Source organism: Antechinus flavipes, chromosome 1, assembly GCF_016432865.1.
Source record: "Antechinus flavipes isolate AdamAnt ecotype Samford, QLD, Australia chromosome 1, AdamAnt_v2, whole genome shotgun sequence".
In the NCBI taxonomy this organism is placed as follows: Eukaryota; Metazoa; Chordata; class Mammalia; order Dasyuromorphia; family Dasyuridae; genus Antechinus; species Antechinus flavipes.
This window is the reverse complement of record NC_067398.1, coordinates 484,473,821-484,495,268: the sequence shown is the minus strand read 5'-3', so window position 1 is coordinate 484,495,268 and position 21,448 is coordinate 484,473,821. Positions and strand designations below refer to the sequence as shown.

Sequence of the window (21,448 nt, the reverse complement as noted above, 5' to 3'; positions counted from 1 at the left end):
CTAAATAAGTGTTTTACATATTCAAGGGAAATTATGTTGTCTGTAAGGTTTACATGGAGCTACAGAACTATAATATTTGAATACTTTAAACTAGGTAATGTTTATATTAGGTGATAAATCTCTATATTAATCAAAATGAAAGATAAAGAATCAAAATAATCATGCCATTAACCATATTAGCTGATGTCAAATGTTGTTCTGAGTTCCTCATTGATTATTGAATGCACTTGATAGTCACATATATTATAGTTGTAAATTATGTGTTTTAGTGCCAGATGCTTATTTTAAATGCATCAAATATATTTCTAATTTATGATAAGCTCATCATTATATAAACCTTATTTAACTTCATGTTATTGATAATATTAAAGCAAGAAAGATGTCAACTGTTTATCCCTCACTAAAACATATGCCTGTCCATAAATATCTTTGTCTACTATCACTTTTAAAAGGTGATGGTAAAAGAATTTGTTGAAGAAAAATCAAGGAAACCATAAGTTATAAGCTGAAAAATCAGATTAAACTGTAACACATTGCTGTTGAGAGTAACAGGATGACCAGCAGCATCAAATACACTGAAGTTTGTTATACATATATGATCACACTATGACATAAAACACACACATATATATACACACATATATAATGTGAACTTGGGATAATAGCTTACTTCACCAAGGCGAGGTTGGGTAAAACTGTGCCAGTCAGTATATGCATATCTTCCACTATCCACCAGTCCCTGTCCTGATCCTTTGTATGATTCCAATGTCTGATGTCCTCCACTTTTGGTTGATTCCAATGTGTAACCTTTGACCATTTCAAAACTTTGTTGCCCACCGGTTTTGGTTGCCTGTCCACCAAGTGTCCCAGTGGAGATTATTGGCTCAGAAATATTTGTAGTTTGTGTAGGAAGTCTAATATTTGCTTCCTAAAGATAAAATTTTAAAATCATATAAAATAATGTTAATAGTTTGGCTTTATTCCTTTTATAGATTTTTCATTTGATATTTCCTACCCAATAAGATAAAATCATAAGACTCAGAAGTTAGGTTTTTGTTTAACATCCTAGTATGAAATGAAAACAATTAAGCAAGGGTCCTTTAAAATTTTAAATATGATAAACATCTATCAACAAAAAAAAAGACCTGATCTACACAGTAAAAGAATAAATTGGTATTTTGTTATTTCTATAGATTTAGAAGATTTCATATTATGTCTAAAAAAAGCAAAGATGTTTACTTGAAGTTAAATTATTATTCCTAAAAAAAAAAAAAAAAAAAAAAGTGTTGCCTCACTTGACCAGGAAGAAGGTAAAATGGAAGCTTTATATAATGTTTTCAATGTAAAACTTCAAAAGAAAATAATTAATGTAGGAATTACAACAGATTCTATAAGACAAGAAGGCAGAAAGTTTTACTCTGAAGGGTTTTTTAAAAATAGAAAATTCATTAATAAACATCAAAAAATTTTTACATAAAGATCTTTTACTCAGGACTACTCTACCAAATAAATCTACACACTTGCTATATAATGCAAGTCATCTTTTAGATTTGTTGATGGGGATCTGGATGTAAGAATCTCTTATAACTGTTGTACATTTGCCTAAAATACCTCCCCTATCCTTGTCCCATCCCAGAAGATGCAGTGATATTGATTCTGTCTATCCATATAAGGCAAGGAGAATGAAGGGATTACATAACATCACCCATTGCCATAGGCAAAAAGGCAGAGCATTGACTCTAATGAAAAAAAGGATGAAAACCACATGGGGTCAGGCCTCTCTTCCACAAGATTACTCATGGCAGGGACCCCAGCAGATGACTCCATGTTACCCAACGTAAAGAAGCTGAAGTTGCTCAGGAGCTCAGACTGTGCAAAAGTAGAAGGATAGACCCAAAGAGTAAGTGCAAGATAAATATAAGAAAAACATTTAAACAACATAAATTTTAAAAGATTTTTTTTCAGTAAAAGTCATCTACCCAAACAGATTAATGAACACAAAAGGACCCCCCAAAAAAATCAAACCCAAACCCAAATCTCAAAAAGGAACCAAAATATTTTAAACAAATACTGTAATATGAAAGAAGGGAAACTGTCATAACTTAATAAAGACAGAATCTTGTGGATCAAAATTACATTAGTTCAGAGTTAGAAAGGACCTCTATATATTCTAACTAGTTGATTATTCTCAAAGAAGAGCAAAATGTTATCTTTATGTCAAGTTATGGTGTGTCTGATTGTGGTTGATCAGATCAATTTGAGCTTGAAATTCTCTGCCACATTTGGGGTGGATTCCCTAATTTTGCACATATTGAATTTCTTCTGAGCTACTTCCATTCTACTTTGCTTATAGAACACAATACCTTTTCTGATGAGGGCATACCATGATGGGGGAAAAAGGAGGTCCTGTGCCAGTGTCTTCCATGTTGTTCATTCAATTTTAATGTTCTTAAAAGAATCCTTGAGAGTGTCCTTATATCACTTTTTCTGACCACCATGTGACCACTTGTCTTCCATGAATTCTCCATAAAATAATCTTGTTGGCAAGTGTACATTTGGCAATTACCTAACAAATGGTCACTCAGCCTCTACTTTAAGGTCTTTATGAGATAGAAAGCACCATTTCCTTCCATTGGACTTTTGTATAGCTTTAATAGTTAACAAGTTTGTCATTGTTTCTATTCATTTTTCCTAATTCTGCCCTCTGAGTTGGCCAAACAAAACAAATCTAATCCCTTTTCTATATAAGTCTAAAAGTAATTGAAGAGAACTATCACTTTTATCTGAACCTTTTCCTTTTCTGACTAAACAAGTCAAATACTTTAAATGATTACTAAAGCTTTCATTGTGAATGACTTGTAGTCAAACTATTTAAAAAATTATCAACAGTCATTGCCATGACTTCTCTACATCAACTCACTTTTCATTATTTCACACCCTGGCTTAGGACCTTATTATTTGATTAGAACTGCACTTTCCAAATATATCAATAATCTCTTATTTTTTAAATTATTGGTCTTTTCTCTCTACTTATCTCTCTTGATTTTTCTATAGCATTTGACATTGCTTACCATCCCAATTCCTAGATACTCTTTCCTCACTCTCAAGCCACAATCTTCCAACTTTAATTGGAGCAATATGGGAGGTGAGGAGGAAGCCCAATGTTCTCCTTATGCATTGTGCTCCTGAAGAATTGAGCCAAGCATCATATTTATATAATCTATAAAATAATAAAACTAAAAAACTATGAAACCAAAAAATCATAAAATAATAAACTAAAGAAGAAAATATGAAAAAAGAAAACATTTGAATGCCACATCACAAAATCAAAAACAAACTCCCCAAAATATATAAAATATTTACCATTACTTCTTCTCCTGGTGCTTCTGTATTTGATACAATTAAATTCTGTTGAGCTATATCTTCTGGAAAGCATTTTTGTACTGTCTTCTTAGTGGTAACACAGAAACATGCAAACAGGACACCTAAAACAAAGTACTTGAGTTAAATCTTCCATTTGTCTAAATTTTTATTGGATTTTTTTTTGTGGATGCTCCCAAGATTCTTAGCTTATTGATAAATTGTAAATTCCTCTCAAAAACTTTGCTCCCTCTTACAACTTAAAAAAAAAAAAAAACAGATAGACACATTGGGAAAGACAGTAGTGAATTTTATAAAAAGATGTTAACAAATTCATACATTTTAGTTTCTTATTTTGCTAAAAGAATGATTCATATAATTAAATTATCTTTAGAAATCTAAATTAAAAAATATATAAAATTAGACCACCGATTTATTAATTTGGTTCACCGGTAATACACTCAATAAGAGTTTTAACATAATACATGACAAAACAGACTAATAATTACTGGGACTAAAAAACAAGAGAATTTTGGATTCTAGGCCCAATGCTGTTTTCTGAACTTATATGTCAGGAAGTTAAAAGAATAATAGTAAGCCATCCAATACATAACTTTTTCTCTGGGAGATTTATAGGGAAACAAGAAGGAAAAATCATAGAGGAGATTAGAGGTATCCACACAAATAATATCATAGACCTTTCAAAGCATTAGGTTGTTTCCAGCTCCTGAGTTACTGTGCCCTTTTTAGAAATTACTGTGCCCAGTTTAGAAATTGACTGTAATTCTCCTTTGGGAAGAAAACCAAGACCCAACCAAGATCACATAGGTGATAGTAAGTTGAAATGAAATTTGATTTCAAATCCTCTGACCTCAGATTCATTGCGTCCCACTCCCTACTAGCACATATCCCCTTTTGGGAGCATTTGAGGTAGAAGAACTATCTCCACCATTTTCTTCATCATTCTGATCTTTCCCTCTCCTACTTCCTATTGTACCCTTAATTCCTTTCCATCCCTCCAAGTTCTCAGTCAGTTGTAGTATTTAAAAATAAAATTAATCATAAAACAAAACAAAACAAAAACTTTGGAGAGATGATTTCCCCTTGGGGGGGGGGGGTTGATTAAAACTATATAGGGAAATACAAGTAATTCTAGGCTTTGAATATATTCCATTGCATCAAATTGATCTTGAGATTAAACGATCACTGGTTTAAATAATAATAGTTGACTTTATATTGTGCTTTGAAGTTTGTAAAGTGCTTTATAAATATATTTTTTGATATTGTATATTAAATGTTCCTTATGAGGACCCTATGAAATAGGTACTACAAGTTATCTCCATTTTATTATGCTTAGAGCATACAAGTGATAGGATCACATGGCTAGTAAGTGTTAGAGGATGGTTTTAAACTCTTCCTCTATCACTTCATGCTACTGCCTCCAAAGCCAACCCCAAGTTCATAACAGAATGATTAAGAAAAACTACAAATGTAAACATGATCTGAATTAACCACACTATAAACTACTATAAACTATAAAACTCCTTGGAGGAACTATCTTTTATTTATTTGACATTTTTCCACCTCTCTACCATCCATCAGTCATATTCCACTGAACACAAGATATGAAATTGTATGAGGGAGGATGAAGCACATTAAAAGACTATTTGAAGCTCTGTCCCGTAGAATTTTAATAAAGATGAAAAAAAAAACCCTGTCACTTATAATTTCACTATTTTATTACTGAAACCTAGAAATGATTTCCAGAACAGTGGCTTTACTTCATGATGCTTGACTTCTACCCATTTAGAGTGATATTATTTAAAGCAGGAGTTGGCCACATGATAAAGAAATCTGTATTTTTCAAAGTACGCATATTTAATTTATTTCATTAGTTAACAATTGCTAATATCCTGAATGAGCCACCAAGGCACCTGAGACAATAAGTAGCAGAACAATAGTGGGCACTTGGACATTAGTGTCTATTGGCCTATATGTGCTCCTTAATTAGGTTAAGAACAGGTTATTAGGTTTCATGTAGGTTTTGGGGTTAAGCAAAATGTATTTAGATGATGGGGCAGCTCTAGGGTAAAGTAAATTGGAGTGGGGGACAGCTATTAGGTATTAGAAGTTTAAATATTTAAATAGAAAAGATTCAAGGCAGAGTGAGCATGAAACAGTAGAAAGAGAATTGCATTTGGAGTCAGAAGACTTGGGTTCAAGACTACCATTCCCTGTGCAACTATAGGCAAGTGAAAATCACTCTAGAACTCAATTTCCTCATATGTAATGTCAAGATTAGACTAGATCACCTCTAAGATCCCTTCCAGACTTAAATCCATAATCTTATAGTGAGCCACAGACTAGACTCTTACATTTAAATTTGTGTTAAGAAAATTACTAATTCATATCTGAATAGCCATAGTTCTAAAGAGGAATAGAATTTCTGCTATGGATAGATTCAAGTATCATACTCAGGAATATATTTCTTTTTTTTTCCTTAAGGAGGACAATGAGTAACCCTAAGACCATGGCTAGGAGATGATCTATGTGACTCACAAAAACCTTGCTAAAGAATCACAAAATGCGATGCACTTCTTTTTTTGATAGCATGGGATATGTTAATCCTCAGACATGACAGAGATGTCCAATGCCTCAGAGTAAGAAAAGAACAATGGTAGCTTTAAATTAAGCTATTCCCTAGCTATCTCCCTCAAGTAAGTATTGCCCAACCTCGTTTCCCTATCTATAAAATGAGAAGATTAGACAAAGTCTAATGTAGACAAAGTCCCCATGTAGTTCTGTAATTAATTTTCTATAGAAGTTCATAAATTAGATATTATGAAAAAGATATTTCTGATCTCAAAAAAAACACATTTAATTTAATTTGAGGAAAGATAAAGTAAATAATTATACTTACATAGTAGCAGTGCAGAACCCAGCACCATTGCAAGGATAGCCCATTTTCCAAGACGTATATTTGAAGGTTCTACATCTCTCACCCGACCAGGTAATTTGCAATCACTTGGTAAGGTACAATCACACAATCTGACTTGCAAGTGAGATACTCTACCAAGGCCATGTCGATCTTCTACTCTAATAGGCACTGAATAAAAATCACTCTTGAGGCCATCCTTTGGATGAATTATTGCAGATGTATCTGATTGAAGAGAAGTATTGGCCTAATATTAACAAGACTTTTCAATGTAAGTTAATAATCAATTTATGTATTTTGATAAAAGTTCTTGGGTAAAAAGAAAAGTCATATGGATATTTTTATTTGGAGTTATTTATTTTGAGGATAAAAGAGATGGAATTATCCCTTAACTCTTAAAGAAAAGCTCAGTTTAAATCTCATGGCATTTAAACATTAACAAAACAAACAAATTACATATTCCTATATGAACATTGACACGTTTTTTGTCCTTAAAGGCTTTATCCATTAAAGGATTTGCAGAGCAGGGAAGCACATGCAATGTTTTTTTTAAATAATACTTTTCTACCTTTTCATAATATCTGAGATTGTTACAAACTAATGCTAACAATTTTCATTGTAATAAGAAGATATAAGGATTTTAGTGGATTATAAGTAGATACATTTCTTATCTTTACATACCAGACTTTTTTCGTATTGTCCAAAGTTTATTAGACTGATTGTCCAATATAAATTCAAAAGGTGGACCATTTCTAGGTCCATCATGATCCACAGCTTCTATCACACCACCTTCATCCCCATGACGGCAAATTGTCACATTTTTCTTAATTATTGGTGAATTATCATTTTCATCTTCCAGAAGTACTACCAACGTACCAGTGCATGACCTGCCAACTAAAACAGAAGCATAGTAAATATTGGATTAAAATTGATTTTCTTTATTTCATTATTCATATATTAAATGGAAAGATCTATAATTGGGATAGCTAGGTGGTACAGTAGAAAAAATACAGGAAGACATAAGTTCAATTCTATACTAAAACATTTAGTATCTATTTGCCTCAATTTTCTCAGCTGTAAAATGGGAATAATATGTCTAAAATTGTTGTGAGTAGCCAATGAGATTATATTAATAAGTTGCTTAGCTTAGTTTCTGGCATATAGTAAATATTATATATTTATCATCATCATCATCATTATTATTATTAACCTTTGTCACTGATTAACATCATGACTTTCCACAAAAATCACCTGATCTATTTGGTACTTAATTTGGGGAAAGGACTGTAAAACAAGGAACACACCAGCCAATCTTAAAGGTCTTTGTTGGTACAAGAGCAAAATTATTATTGTTCAAAGTGAATTCAAAACTACTTTTTAATTATTTTCATCATTTCCCTAAATATACAAAATTTTCCTCATCTTAAGTATATTTTATTGTTCCCATGACTGAATGCTAAATCAATTACAACAAATTGACAATAAGGATATGAGGCTAAATCATCTTAAGTTCCTTTGCTGCTCCAAATCTAATATATAGGTACATATTCTTTATTTATACCTCAAATATCTATTTAGTGAACAGGGTTGAACTGGATTAAAGAGAACTGATAAATAAAATTGCTTACATATAATAACAGTGAATCTTTTCATATTTATTTAACATCAAAACATATATTTAATAAACCAAACCTTAGATTGGGGAATTGAACAAATATAAGTATAACTCATTACCTTACTGTTCTTCCTTGCTTGGAAAATAATCATTAGTTCATCAAATTATATATGATTATAATATAGCATTTTGATTGAGAAAATTTCAAAATCAAAAGTACAAGGAAATATTTGGAGATTATTTCATATTTAACAAAACAGATCTTATTTTCTTCTATGACTTTAATCAATGAAATAGTATAAAACCACTATACATATTTAAAATGTTTTCTGTTCAAATATATTTTAAAGTGACTAGGAAAAAAGGATTGCTACTCTATGTCAATGGTTTATGACAGACTATGAAGCTACTACCTGTTACTTCACAAAATAAGGAAAAGGATTTGGGAAATCTTTAAACAATATGTAAGGATTGAGAGAAGTTAAACAAAATAGGTTTTGTAAAGATGTAACTGTACCTGCAAGAGAAAAAGAACTAGATGAGAGATAGGTTAGATTATGAAGCCTTCTGATTGAACTAGAAGAACCATTCCAAAGATAAAAGTGTAGGATATGATTACTTTTGAATAATGCACATTTAATTATATTTATATAATTATTTACTCTTATCCAACTCTAATAGGATTCAGATTAGATGACCTTTGAATAATTTTCTAAATCTGAGATTCCCTATGCAAGGCTATCTTCCTTCTATGTATGATCTCCAAATCTACTGATACAGTCCTAATTTGTCTCCTAAACTCTAGTCCTGGAATAACAATGGTTTGATGGACAACTCTACCTGGTTGTTCTGTGGGCATAGAAAACTCACTGTGTATAAAAGAGACACTGTGATTTTCGCCCCCTAAGCCTGGCCATTGGCAGCTAGATGGTGCAGAGCCAGTCCTGGAGTCAGGAAGACCTGAGTTCAAAGCCAGCCTCAGACACTTACTAGCTGTTTAACTCTGAGCAAACCACTTAATCTCTGTCTGCCTTAATCTATTCAATTGTAAAATGAAAAATGCAATACCTCCCAGAATTGTGAAGATCCAATGAAGTATTTATGAAGCATTTAGCACAGTGCCTCACACCTAGTAAAAACTTTTAATTCTTATTTCTTTCCACTTTTTAAAGACTTATTTCCTCATTACACACACACACACACACACACACACACACACACACACACACACGCACACACACACACACCTGAATTTAGCAATATATTTCCTTTATCTGTGCCTTTACAAAGGGAACTCCTTTTGCTTAGATTACACTACTCTCTCATCTCTCTATAAAATCCTTATTTCTTTCAAGATTCAATTCAAAGACCACCTCATCATTCTCTTAATTATTAGTGCCCTTTTTACTTAAATTGTCTTGTATTTATTTCTACCCTGCTGACAAGGACAAGCAGCTCAGGGCACCTCTCTACTTTGGAACATGCCATACATTTTAGACATAATTGTGAGATTAGCGACTAGTTTTAAATCATTTTCCTGGAGGGTCTGACAAACAACAGTATCAATAGCTAGGAGGAGGAGTAAGAAGATTCACTCTTTAAGCATCACTGGTTACTCAAACTATCCCTGTGACCCTAAGTGACTAATGTAGTCCCTACAGATTTGATAATTTATTAGTGAGCAGCCCAGCTGGCATGACTGATACTGATTCAATGATTTTTGTGAAAGGGAGCATTTCTGGGTAAATGGCCATTTTCCTGGTCATGTCAAATCCTTGTAAATTTTCTTTATAGCAACAACATAAAGAAGCTTGGATTGTAATGCTTATCCAAGTGAATCCTAAAGGATTAAAGGATTTCTTATACATCCCATATTTTCTAAAATCATTCTTCTAAACCTTTAGATGCAATGATGATTTAAGAGGATATTTTCATGAGCATTCACATGGAAACTCTATCAAATATACTAATTATGGTTTTCTGGTAACACAACCTAAGTTTTATAATATTCAGCTTTCTTATGAATTTTTCTGTCCTCCCTTTTAATATACTTTTCTTTGCGCTAATAATTATTATTGAGATGATAAAAGTACAAAATATGAATACAAGTATATGTGAATGTGCTTTAGATAAAAATTATGGAGCAGACTGAATATGCTTACTTTGTACAGAGAAATCAAAAGTAAAATATTGATGTTAAAAATTTACATTTATATTCAAGTCTTTAAAACTATATTAAATCTGATTCAGTGAAATTGCTCAAAGATGCAATTCAGATTTTTTAATACTTTAGAAGGAATTACATTTTAAATTATATTAAATTTAATTTTTGTATATTCATATTGTAGTGTAATGATAAATCAACATAACTCCTAGATTCATAAATTCTGTGCTACTTTTTAAAGTCAAATTCATTATGTAAACGGGGACCTCAGAAAGATATTTGCCAATATACCCTATTATAGTTCCTGCTTTTGAATATAGTGTTTAAAAATATTTGTTAAAAAGAATTAGCTCAGGAATTTTCTCTCCCTATCTTACTTTACAGGATGCAGGAGCTAAAGAAGAATTACAGTTTGTCCCAATACATATAAGATTATTACAAGGCAGTAAGAGCCCCTAGAAAGGCAATCATAACAAACCTATATCCACTCTATAATGTTATCTATCCAGAAAAAAAAATAAGCAAGCTTTAGTAACTCCAGATCACATATTTAAGTCTAAGATATATATTGTATGATGACTATAACCAAAATGAATACAAAAGAGTAGTGAATTGCTAAAATTTTTGTACTGTTATGCTGGAAATAGGTGAGCTGATTATGGGCAACAAATGCTAAGTTCAAACAAGAGGGATTGTTCTTTTCATTTGACGGGTCAGGAGGGCAAGAGGAAAATCAAAAACGGGATAGGATTCAGGGTATATGCCATGTTGATATGCAATGCTCAAATGAAAGGCAATGATGATAAGATATCATCAAAGAATGATAAAAGAGAGAAGATAGGCTTATGTAACTCTATTTTAACCTCTGTTTTACAAGAAGAATAATTTTCAGACTTAGAATGGTAATACAAAAATGGTTTTAACATCAAATTCAAAATAGGTAAGGAGATAATGAGAGCACCTAACTATCTTAATGAAGTCAGATGATCAGGTCCACATGAATATATCCCAAATTTCTAAAAGAATTGTCAGAGCAGCAACAGCAGCAGCAGCAGCAGCAGTAGGACTAGGGACTAGGACTAGGACTAGTAATATTAGTAGTATTAGTAGTAAGAAGAGGAGGAGAAAGAGAAGAGGAGGAGGAGGAATAGTAGTAGTAGGAGTAGCAGCAGCAGCAGTAGCAGCAGTAACACCTGATACTTATATAACACTTCAAAACAGACACAGTTCTTGCCAAACCACTTTCTATGATCTTTGAAAAACAAAGAAGAGTGAGAGGTACTACAGAACTGCAGAAAGGTGAGACAAAGATTTTCAGAAAAACCAAAGAACATGAAGTCTTCAAACTATCTAGGCTAAAAAAAGTAAATTTTAATTCCTAGGAGAAAATATTCAAAATAAAAGGGAAAATCTCAAATTGTTTATTAAAGAGAGAGTTTGTGAAACTTAGAAAGTGAAGTAGCAAAAATCATAACTTCTTCCCAAACAAGTCAGGACAGATTATCTTCATTTCCTTTTCTGACTGGGTTTTTGATGCATATAAATCAAGAGAATCTTTTAAATATGAGCTCCTAGATTTTTGCAACACATTTGACAAAATTTCTTTATTTTCAAATTTAGGACAAGATAGAAAGATATAGACTAGATTAAGATAGGTGGATTTAATTTGAAAGACCAATGAGTAGTGATTAATCAATGACCAAATGATATGTTGGAGAATAATCTCTGGTGGAACATCCCAGGAATCTTTCTTTGTTCTTGTATTATTAATATTTTTATAACTAACCAGGATTAAGCTATTAATAACATGCTTATAAATTTTGCATATTATATAAATCTGTGAGTCAAAGATAACATATTAAATAATAGCATTCAAAAATATTTCTTTGAACAAAAATGGGCCAAATGAAAAACTAATTTTAAAAGGGATAAATATAAACCCTTATGTTTGGACTCAAAAGATAAATTGTAAATTCAATGTATGTGGGAGAATTCATGGTAATATAACAATTTACATTTTAAAAAAAATCTAGGGATTTTAGTAGACTGTATTTCAATGAGTCCATAGTTTGACATGGTAGCTTTAAAATGTTAGAAAATCATATTGCCTTTAGTGGGAGACATGATCATCATTACCTTGATCCTACATTTAGGATACTAGGTTCAGTTTGAGTCAATTTTTAGGAACAATATTGATGATCTTCCAAAGGAAGGAGGGGAGAATGATAAAGGAACTAGAGATTTTGGTATATAATGATCATTTGAAAAAATTGGGATGTATTCTAAGGCTTAGAAAAGAGAAATTTTAAGAGTTTCATGACAATTGCCTTCAAATACTGGAAGGTAATGTTGAATAATAATAGCTCACAAATTTTATAAAGCTTTAAAATTTAGAGAACATGCTTCTCACAACAATGACATGAGATTTGTTGAACAAGTATTATTATGCCAATCTTAAAGATAAGGAAATTGAATCTGAAAGAGATTGTCCTTCAAATATAAAGTCTCAATACCAGGATTTATAGAAGTCTTCCTATCCCACATTCAATCAATGTTCTTTCCATTTATACCCTCACATTATGAGTTAATTATTCTATTCAGCTCCAGAAGGCAGAATTAATGATTGTAAAAAGGCACATTTAGGCTCCCTTATAAGAAAATCTTCCTGAAATTTAGAACTGCCCCAAAATGAAATCAGCTACCATAGGAAATAGTGGGCTCCTCATCAGAGGTGGTCTTTGAGTGAAAGATGGATGAATACTTGCCAGGAATCTTGTAGAAAGGATTTCTGTTCAGAAACCAATTGTAGAAAATAATTTCTTCCAATTTTGCAATTCTGAAACATTATATTTTTCATATATGGTACTCACCCTTATCTATTGCAAGCACTGTGACATTGTATTGGTCATTTTTTACAAATGGTGACTCTCTGTCCAGAACTTTAGTGGTTTTCAAATTCCCTGTTTTTTCATTCATTTCAAACCAATTAGCTTCATCTTTTAGCTTCTGATACCTAATTAGCAGATGTGAAATGAAAAATGATATATTCTAAGATTCATCATATAGGAAATGCTTATCCCCTTTCCCACATTCCCAACTAAATTACATATGAAATTAAAAATAAACGTGACTGAAACATTCCATACCTTAAGCCTTCACCACTGTAGGTGTCTGGGTCATGTGCTTTGTATCCAAGGATTTCTTTCCCAACCCCCATACCATCTTTAGATTCTATAACAGTTACAGGAGGCTGGCATTCAGGTCCCTCATCACTATCTTTGACATTGACAATGACAGAAGTTGTGCAAGTTGTAACGCCTTTGGAGTTTGTTCCCTTAGAGAACTCGACTTCATTTACTACACCAACTTGTAAAATTACTTGGCGACTGATTTCATAATCCAGTGGCTGTTCAATCAAAAATATCTTATTAGTCAGAGAAAACAATATACATAGTAGATCTATTTATTATTTGGACTATAATTTCTAGGCATAGTAAACAAAAAAGGTTGGGAAAACCAAAGATATGCTCAATATAAAAGTTAAGGTAACTGGAAACTAAATGGCCACTTACAATAGACTTTCCCATACAAGTTTATGAGGTGTAGGCAAATGTTTTCTATGCTACTTCGTATTGTTTGGCTCATAAGTTTCAGCCTTCTTCCTTTTTTAAAAATTTGCTCTTAATTACAAGTAGAAATGCTAAAGAAGTTGTAGAATACTACAATTTGAATAATCTCATGTTCCACATTATGCTGCTTCCCCCATTTATTTAATGCAAAAGTCATAAAGTCACTAAGAAAACAGAAACCCATTAGGCTAAGGAGATCTAGTAATTCATTAAAGGACCACTGACACATTTTTTATTTTATTTTTGGCAAAAAGCAAAAATATTATAAATATAACTCATATATTGAACTACTCAAGTAGTTCTGTTGGAAATTCCCTTCAAGTCAACAGAACTCAAATCTGTTTGTTCTGTAGAATTTTTGTTGTGAAAAAAATCAGTATTATTTAATTAACTATATAGGTGTTTCATATACATATATTATGCATATATATAACTACATAGTGTGTACATATAAAGTGAATATATAAACATAAATAGTGTGTATAGAAACATATATATTATAATTTGAAATCATATAGATATAGGGATAACAAAAATGCATCCTTTAATTTTATTTATTTACCTTGACAACACACAAGATGCCTGCATTTGTATTAGGATCAGTGGTGATTTGGAATTGTTCCTTTTCATTTCCTTTTAGGATAATGTATTTTGCTCTTGAATGAGGAGTGTTGGGCAAATCCTTGTCCTCTATTTCCATGCGCAGAATTTCTACATTAATTCTGTTTTCTTCCACCTCTGTTACATACTGAAAAAAAATTATAATTTCATCATATACATGATTTCTAAGAGCAATATGCTGTTCACACATCTCCTGGCCTCACCAAGAGTTAGGTCAGATTGACAAGTATTTATTAAGTGCTATGTGTTAGGCTCAATGAGTTCTAAGTGCTAGAATACAAAAAACCAAAAACTGTTCCTCAAGGAACTCAAAAGCTAAGTTAGAAACAAGGGAGAGAGAAAACAAGCAAACAACTATATAGTTATGCTATATACAGGATAAATTGGAGATCATTCCAGAGGTAAAGCACTAATATTAAGGAGGACTGGGTAAGATGGTTTACAGAACGTAGGAGCTCAGCTGAAACTCGAAGGAATCCAGGAAATGCAAGAAAAGATGAGGAGGAAGAGATAAGGAGGGAGAGAATTCTAAGTATGGGAGACAAATAGTGAAAATGTATGGAGTTGGGAGTTGGAGTGTTGAATAAGAAACAGCCAGGAAGTTAGAGTCTCTGGAGAGTAAGGTGGAAAAATATTGAAAATGTAGGATTTCAAAATTCAAACTGGGGGGAGGCAGGTATGTTTGATCCTGGAAGTAAGAAGGAGTCATTGGGGTGTATTGAATGGGTATGTGAGTGGGGTAATGTGATTAGACATCTGCTTTAGAAAGAACAATTTGATGCTAAATAGAAAATGATCTGGAGTGGAGAGTAGGGAAAGATTTGAGACAAAAAAAACAACCACTCGACCAACCAATATTGCAATAATACAGGTGTGAGGTGATGAGGGCCTATATCAGGCTAGTAACAATATCAAAGGGGGAAAAAAAGTATATGAGAGATGTTAACAAAGTAAAATCAGTAAGACTTAGCAAAAGATTGGAAGGAGGGAGGATGATAGTGAGGAACTGAGGATGACACAGAAGTTATAAGTCTTTATGGTAGTCTTTGATAGTAATAAGAGAGAAAAGAAGAGAAGGTTTTAAAGAAAAGGTAATGAACTGAGTTTTGAATATGTGGAATTTAAGATGTTTATAGAACATCTACTTCAAGATATCCAGTAGTCACATGGTTGTAACAATTTTACTTAATTTATTTGTTCATTACCATATAATCAAACTATCAAAGAATTATTTTGTAGAGATAGAAAAAATAGTCACAAAATTCAACTTGAAGAACAAAAATCAAGAATTTCAAGGGAATTGATGAAAACAATGTGAAGGAAGGAAGAAAAGTAGTTTCAGATTTTAAAAATTACTAAGTGGTAATCATAAATATAATTTGGTAATAATAGCTAACCAAATTATAGATTGTAGAGTGGTACATAAATGAAAAAGATTAGATACACAACATACAGTATTAAACGACCATAGTCATCTAATATTTGATAAACCCAAAGATCCAAGCTTTGGGGGTAAGAACTTATTTGACAAAATTTGCTGAAAAAATTGGAAAGCAGTTTGGCAAAAACTAGGCATAGAACAATATTTCATACTTCTTTCACAAGATAAAGTCAAAATGAATTTAGATATAAAGAATGGTATCATAAGTAAATTGGGGAAGCATGGAAACATGTACCTGTCAGATCTATGGATAAGGGAATGGTTTATGACAAAACAAGAGAAAGAGGAAATATAGGAAATAAAATGGATAATTCTGATTATATGAAATTAAAATTTTTTGCACAAATAAAACTAATGCAGCCAAAATTAGAAGGAAAATAGAAAACTGGGGGTGGGGGTGGGGGAATTGCAACAGGGTTCTCAGATAAATGTCTCATTTCCCAGATATATAGAAAACTAAGGCAAATTTAATTTTTTTTACAAAGAGTCATTCTCTAGTTGATAAATGGTTAAAGGATATAAACAGATAATTTCCAGAAGAAGAAATTAAAACTATGCATAATCATATGAAAAAATAATCTAAATCACTATTTATTAGACAGATGCAAATTAAAAGAACTCTGAGCTATCACTTCACACCTATCAGATTGGTTAATATGACAGAAAAAGATAATGATAATGCTGGGGAAGGGAGTGGAGAGTGTGGGAAAACTGGGAAACCAATATAAATTAATAAACCATTCTGTAAAATAATTTGGAACTACATCTAAAGGACTATAAAACTTTGCATACCCTTTGATGCAGCAATACCACTATTAGGTCTGTATTCCAAAGAGATCAAAGAAAAGGGGGAAAAACCTATTTCTTCAAAACTGTTTGTAGCAGCTCTTTTTGTAATGACAAAGAATTAGAAATTTAGGGAATACCCATCAATTGGGAAATGACCGAACAAACTATGATATATGATTGTAATGGAATACTATTATGCTATAAGAAATGAGAGTAGGATGGGTTCAGAAAAACCTGGAAAGACATATGAATTCATATAAAGTGAAATAAGCAAAACCAACTCTCTGTCTCTCTCTGCCTCTTTCTTTCTCTTTCATTCTCTTTCTCTGTCTTACTCTGTGTGTGTGTGTGTGTGTGTATGTGTGTGTGTGTGTATGTGTGTGTGTGTGTGTTGGTCTCTGTCTACATTAAAGGGAATTATGGGATTTTGTATATTTATGCATATTATATAAATTCATATATATATATGCTTATAATATATAAATTGAATGTGTATGTATATATACATGTATACTGTATGTGTCTGTGTGTCTGTATTCAGCTAGGGCTTGGAATTTAGGAGTAAAACTGAACTTAGAAATTCCACTTCCTAAACATTATCTTCTTTCCTTTCACATTTCTCAGTAGCTCACGCATACTAAACTTGTTATTTGTCTTTATTATGACTTTTGTTCTCTTGATTCCTACCTTTTTTTAGTCTATTTTTCTTTATGTCCACACTTGTTCACAGCCTTTGGTAGAGCCTTCCAAGCTTGTATTGGTCTGATCAAGACAAAGTGACCCCAATATAGCAATGTCACTTTAGTCGTTTTTGAGAATGAAGGATAGCGATCAACCAACCAATCACCCTTCACTCAATGATCTACTAGTTTAGTGATTCACAGTTACTATTACAGAATTCCTCATGCCTTTTATTTTACACTATTCCAAACCTAGTAATCATGTGCCAGTAGCCTCATGAGTTTATTTAGGGGAGAAGGCAAAAATCCTCATGGTGAAGATAAAAGTTTCTCCAAGTATAGTAGAAAGGAATAATTCTCTCCTTAATATTCTGGATCTTTTGACTCATTAGTTTGAAATTAAGAGAATTATCATAATGTTCCTGTCAAAGTACTATTTTCTTTCCCACATAAACTTTGCTACCATATGTAATATAAACACTAAAAGATCATCCATAATGAATGTTCATGGTCTCACAAAACTATCAATTTCTGAGGTAGAGGATGGATATGAGGAATATTGTGAAACTTACAGAAGTTTTTTTGAAAGTTGGAGCATTGTCATTTTCATCTTTAATGTCAATAGTCAGTATTGTTGTACTTGATAAACCAAAACTCTGGCCAGCCATATCTCGTGCTTCAACATGCAATGTATATTTAGAACATGCCTGCGGGGGGAAGAAAAAAATATCAAAATCTGTAATGTTCCTCATTCCTGTAATACACAAAGCCTTAAAGTTAGCATTTACAATCTCTAGTGTAATTTGCAACCTTTTAGGGACAAATAATAATAAAAACTAGCACTAATGTATAACACATTAAGATTTTCAGAGCTCTTTCCACATATCTCATTTGATGCTCACTACAATCTGGGAAAATAGGTGATTATCTTCATCTTAGAGTTGAGAAAACTAAGGCTTAGAGGTTAAGTGGCTTGCTTAGGATCATATAATTAAGTAAGTGAATGAGGCTCAAATTGAACTCAGGTCTTTCTGACTTAAGTCCAGCACTCTATTCATTGCATCACTTAACTGCCTTACAAATATGATGGCCACATTATTCAAATATAAGCATAATAACAAACTTGAAAATAATGTTTTAAAATTTATTTAGAAGGGAAAGACAAAACTCTCATGGAGAAAGATTTGGTTACTTGCTAAATGGTGTGATAAGAAAGAAGTTCCTAATTCTGATCTTAAATGATTCTTGAAAAATTTTAGGTGACAGTCAATTTGCTTCTCTTTCTTTGGAGCTTGCCATTTCTTTGGAAATGTTTCAGTCTTGGTTGTGCATTTTATAGACAGAAATGGAGCAACTTGGATATTTCCTTTATTTTTCCACTTAATTTAAAATTAAATTTTTGCTTGGCTGGTTTCACATCCTGAATTTTGTTTTGCTTCCTATTCTCATGTCCTCCATTAAACAATTCTGTCTTATTTCTGAATTTTTAAGAGATGATAAAGCAAGGAACCTAATCATGTTTGCCATTTCAATTTGACTTTCTGTCACACTTGTAAAAATTTTGATTTGCTTTTCCCAAGTTTCTTTTTCAGTTTGAGCATAGAACCTACTTGGTTTCATCTTTTGATTTTTTTAATGTTATGGATTTGCTTCATCTGCTTTTCTAACAACTTGACTTATTTGATTGGATAGTTTATCTTCTATCTTCCAGAGATACTGTTACAACATTTGCAACCTTTTATCTCCCCTTTGATATTGCTTCATCTTTTTTAAGTTGCTTGCCCATTGTAATGAATGAACTATTAATATATTAAGTGGATCAATATAAACTCATATAAACAGCAATTTTACAAAGACAAATGTACCAATTTTATGAATAATAATCAATTTCTACCATGGACTTTTTACTTTCAAAAAAGGAAAAATGAAAAGTAAAGGGAGTGATCAGAAAGAAGAGGTAATGATGCTTATGACAGTGATCTTCCCAAGTCATCTATATATATATATATCCAAATTCTTTTGAAGCATACAGAAAGGACTTTAGGGAGCAAGCAACAAATTGCCTGGCAAACTAATTTAATAGTTACTCCAAAAGCAACCTTACAGGAACCAAATAGCCATCCCAGTTGTGTTATTCATTACACACACACACACACACACACACACACACACATATATACACAGTATTACTCAGGAAAATGGAAAATAATTTACTTCTCTGTCAGGTGGGAATATGGTAGTGATCACACCCGTGTCTGGATGGATTACAAAATGCTTTGGGTTTTCTGGAATCTGCTTTAAAATGGTATATTTCAAACGAGTATGTAGTGTATCAGGCTCATCCCTGTCTTTGGCCACTACTTGTCCCACCGAAGTACCTGTAGAGATAAATCAATTTTTTTTGGATAACTGAATGAGTGATGAAATGATTATTTTTGATACATATATGATTATAGATAATTCTTTTCAAAAGGTGAGAAATAAAATGGCTGAGGCTCATGTGGTCATATTCTGAAAATTCTTGATTCTTTACAAAATTTTAAAATAAACTTTCATTAGATGCCTGCTTTAATTAATGCAGTTTGTTTCCATCTTAAGCTATATGTTTCCTATTCATTTGTAAGTATAGTGCTCATCTATCTCCAGACAGAGAAGTATATTTTTGCAGTTTATTTTCCTTATTTTGTTTTTTTTCCTTGCATGGCTAATATAGAAATATATTTTGTGTAACCTCATATGGATAATTGATATCAGATTGTTTACCTTCTAAATACATAAAATGAAGCTAGAGAGAATTTGTGGCTCAAAATTTTTTTTAAATTAATCTTAAAATAAATAAATAAAGCACTTTAAAAAAGTGGATCTCATTTTTTTCCCAGTTTCTTGACCTTTAACCAGATAATGCACTCTGACAGGTCATCACTATGCAGAAGAAAAAAATGATTAGAATTAAGACTAAGTGATAGTACTATTTTTGATGAAACCAATGAAAACATACTTCTTTAAACATGTTCTTTAAAAAAAAATTGGAATAACAACAGTATTAATTTATGTCAGCAGCAAAAATACAGATGTTATTACCTTAAAAGCATCATTAACATAAGACACCAATATTGGAATATTTTTAAGTGATCATAGACTACCTTGAGACTGTACTTTAAGAATTATTGATTATTTGATGCTCCATTTGTAAAAAACACATCTTATTGAAAATAAATGCTTTATAAGATTAATAACCTTTATATTTCCCTTGTAAAATTTGTGGTGTTCCATTTGTCTCATTTATAAAATGTATCCTTTTGAAAAGGAGTTTTTGTGCCCATACTCATAATATTTTATTTTTTAAGAATCTTAAGATGAATGATAAAATTCAGAAATATTTTTGTTTGTTAACATATTTATTGATTAATATTTATATATTTTTATATTATATGCTAGCATTTTAAATACATAAGATGTTCAAAAGTTATTTATGCCTTTCAAATATTTTCTATCTTTTGGGTTTGTGATAATTACAATTTTCTCATTGGTGGTTTCTCTGATTTTTTGTAATACATAATTGCCTTTACATTATAATTGTGGAAATATGTTTAGAAGAAGGGGTTTGGGGAAAGGAGGGAGAAAAAAATTGGAATGGAAGGTTTTGCAAGGATGGATGTTGAAAAGTATGCATATATTTTGAAAATAAAAAGCTTAAAAAATATGTATTTGTCCTGCATGTTGTATGAAATAATTGTACTGCTATCGAGGCTATTTTATTAAGTCTTTACTATTTAGAATTTGCCAATGTAAATAAATATTGCATTATCTTAGAGCCATTTATTTTCTGTTCCTTTATTTCATAGGCTAACTGGGAGAAAAAGCTGTATAGTGAAAAAAAAAAAAAAAACAGAGATCAAGCCTGCAGTTAGAACTTGGATCAGAATTCTTGCTCTGTCAATTATTAGCTGTATGATCATGGGAATATAACTTATGGCCTCTGAATTTCAAGTTATTTATCTTTAAAATGAAAATAATAGTAACTATTTCATAAGATTATTATGAGGATCAAATGATATGATGTACATAAGACAAACTGAAAACCTTAAAATATTGCCTTTTTTTATATATAGGGCATGAAATAAATCAGTAAGTCTCGAGGTAGTCCATAAGCAAGATGTTCCACAGATTGGTATCTTGTTACAATTATGCTTTTAAAATAACAACTATATTTT

The 21,448-nt window shown here is 31.7% G+C and overlaps 1 protein-coding gene across 1 annotated transcript in view; it reads right to left on the bottom strand.

Annotated features, from left to right (window-relative positions):
• The window catches only part of DSC1 (desmocollin 1), a 39,768-nt gene that overhangs the window by 3,128 nt on the left and 15,192 nt on the right, over positions 1–21,448 (bottom strand). Inside the window, exons 7-15 of the mRNA XM_051970299.1 lie at positions 19,449–19,612; positions 17,807–17,941; positions 14,266–14,451; positions 13,221–13,480; positions 12,945–13,087; positions 6,977–7,189; positions 6,281–6,520; positions 3,364–3,485; positions 671–928 (exon numbers count right to left, since the gene is read on the bottom strand). Coding sequence (XP_051826259.1) covers positions 671–928; positions 3,364–3,485; positions 6,281–6,520; positions 6,977–7,189; positions 12,945–13,087; positions 13,221–13,480; positions 14,266–14,451; positions 17,807–17,941; positions 19,449–19,612 — 1,721 coding nt within the window. The remainder of the gene's footprint in view (positions 1–670; positions 929–3,363; positions 3,486–6,280; positions 6,521–6,976; positions 7,190–12,944; positions 13,088–13,220; positions 13,481–14,265; positions 14,452–17,806; positions 17,942–19,448; positions 19,613–21,448) is intronic.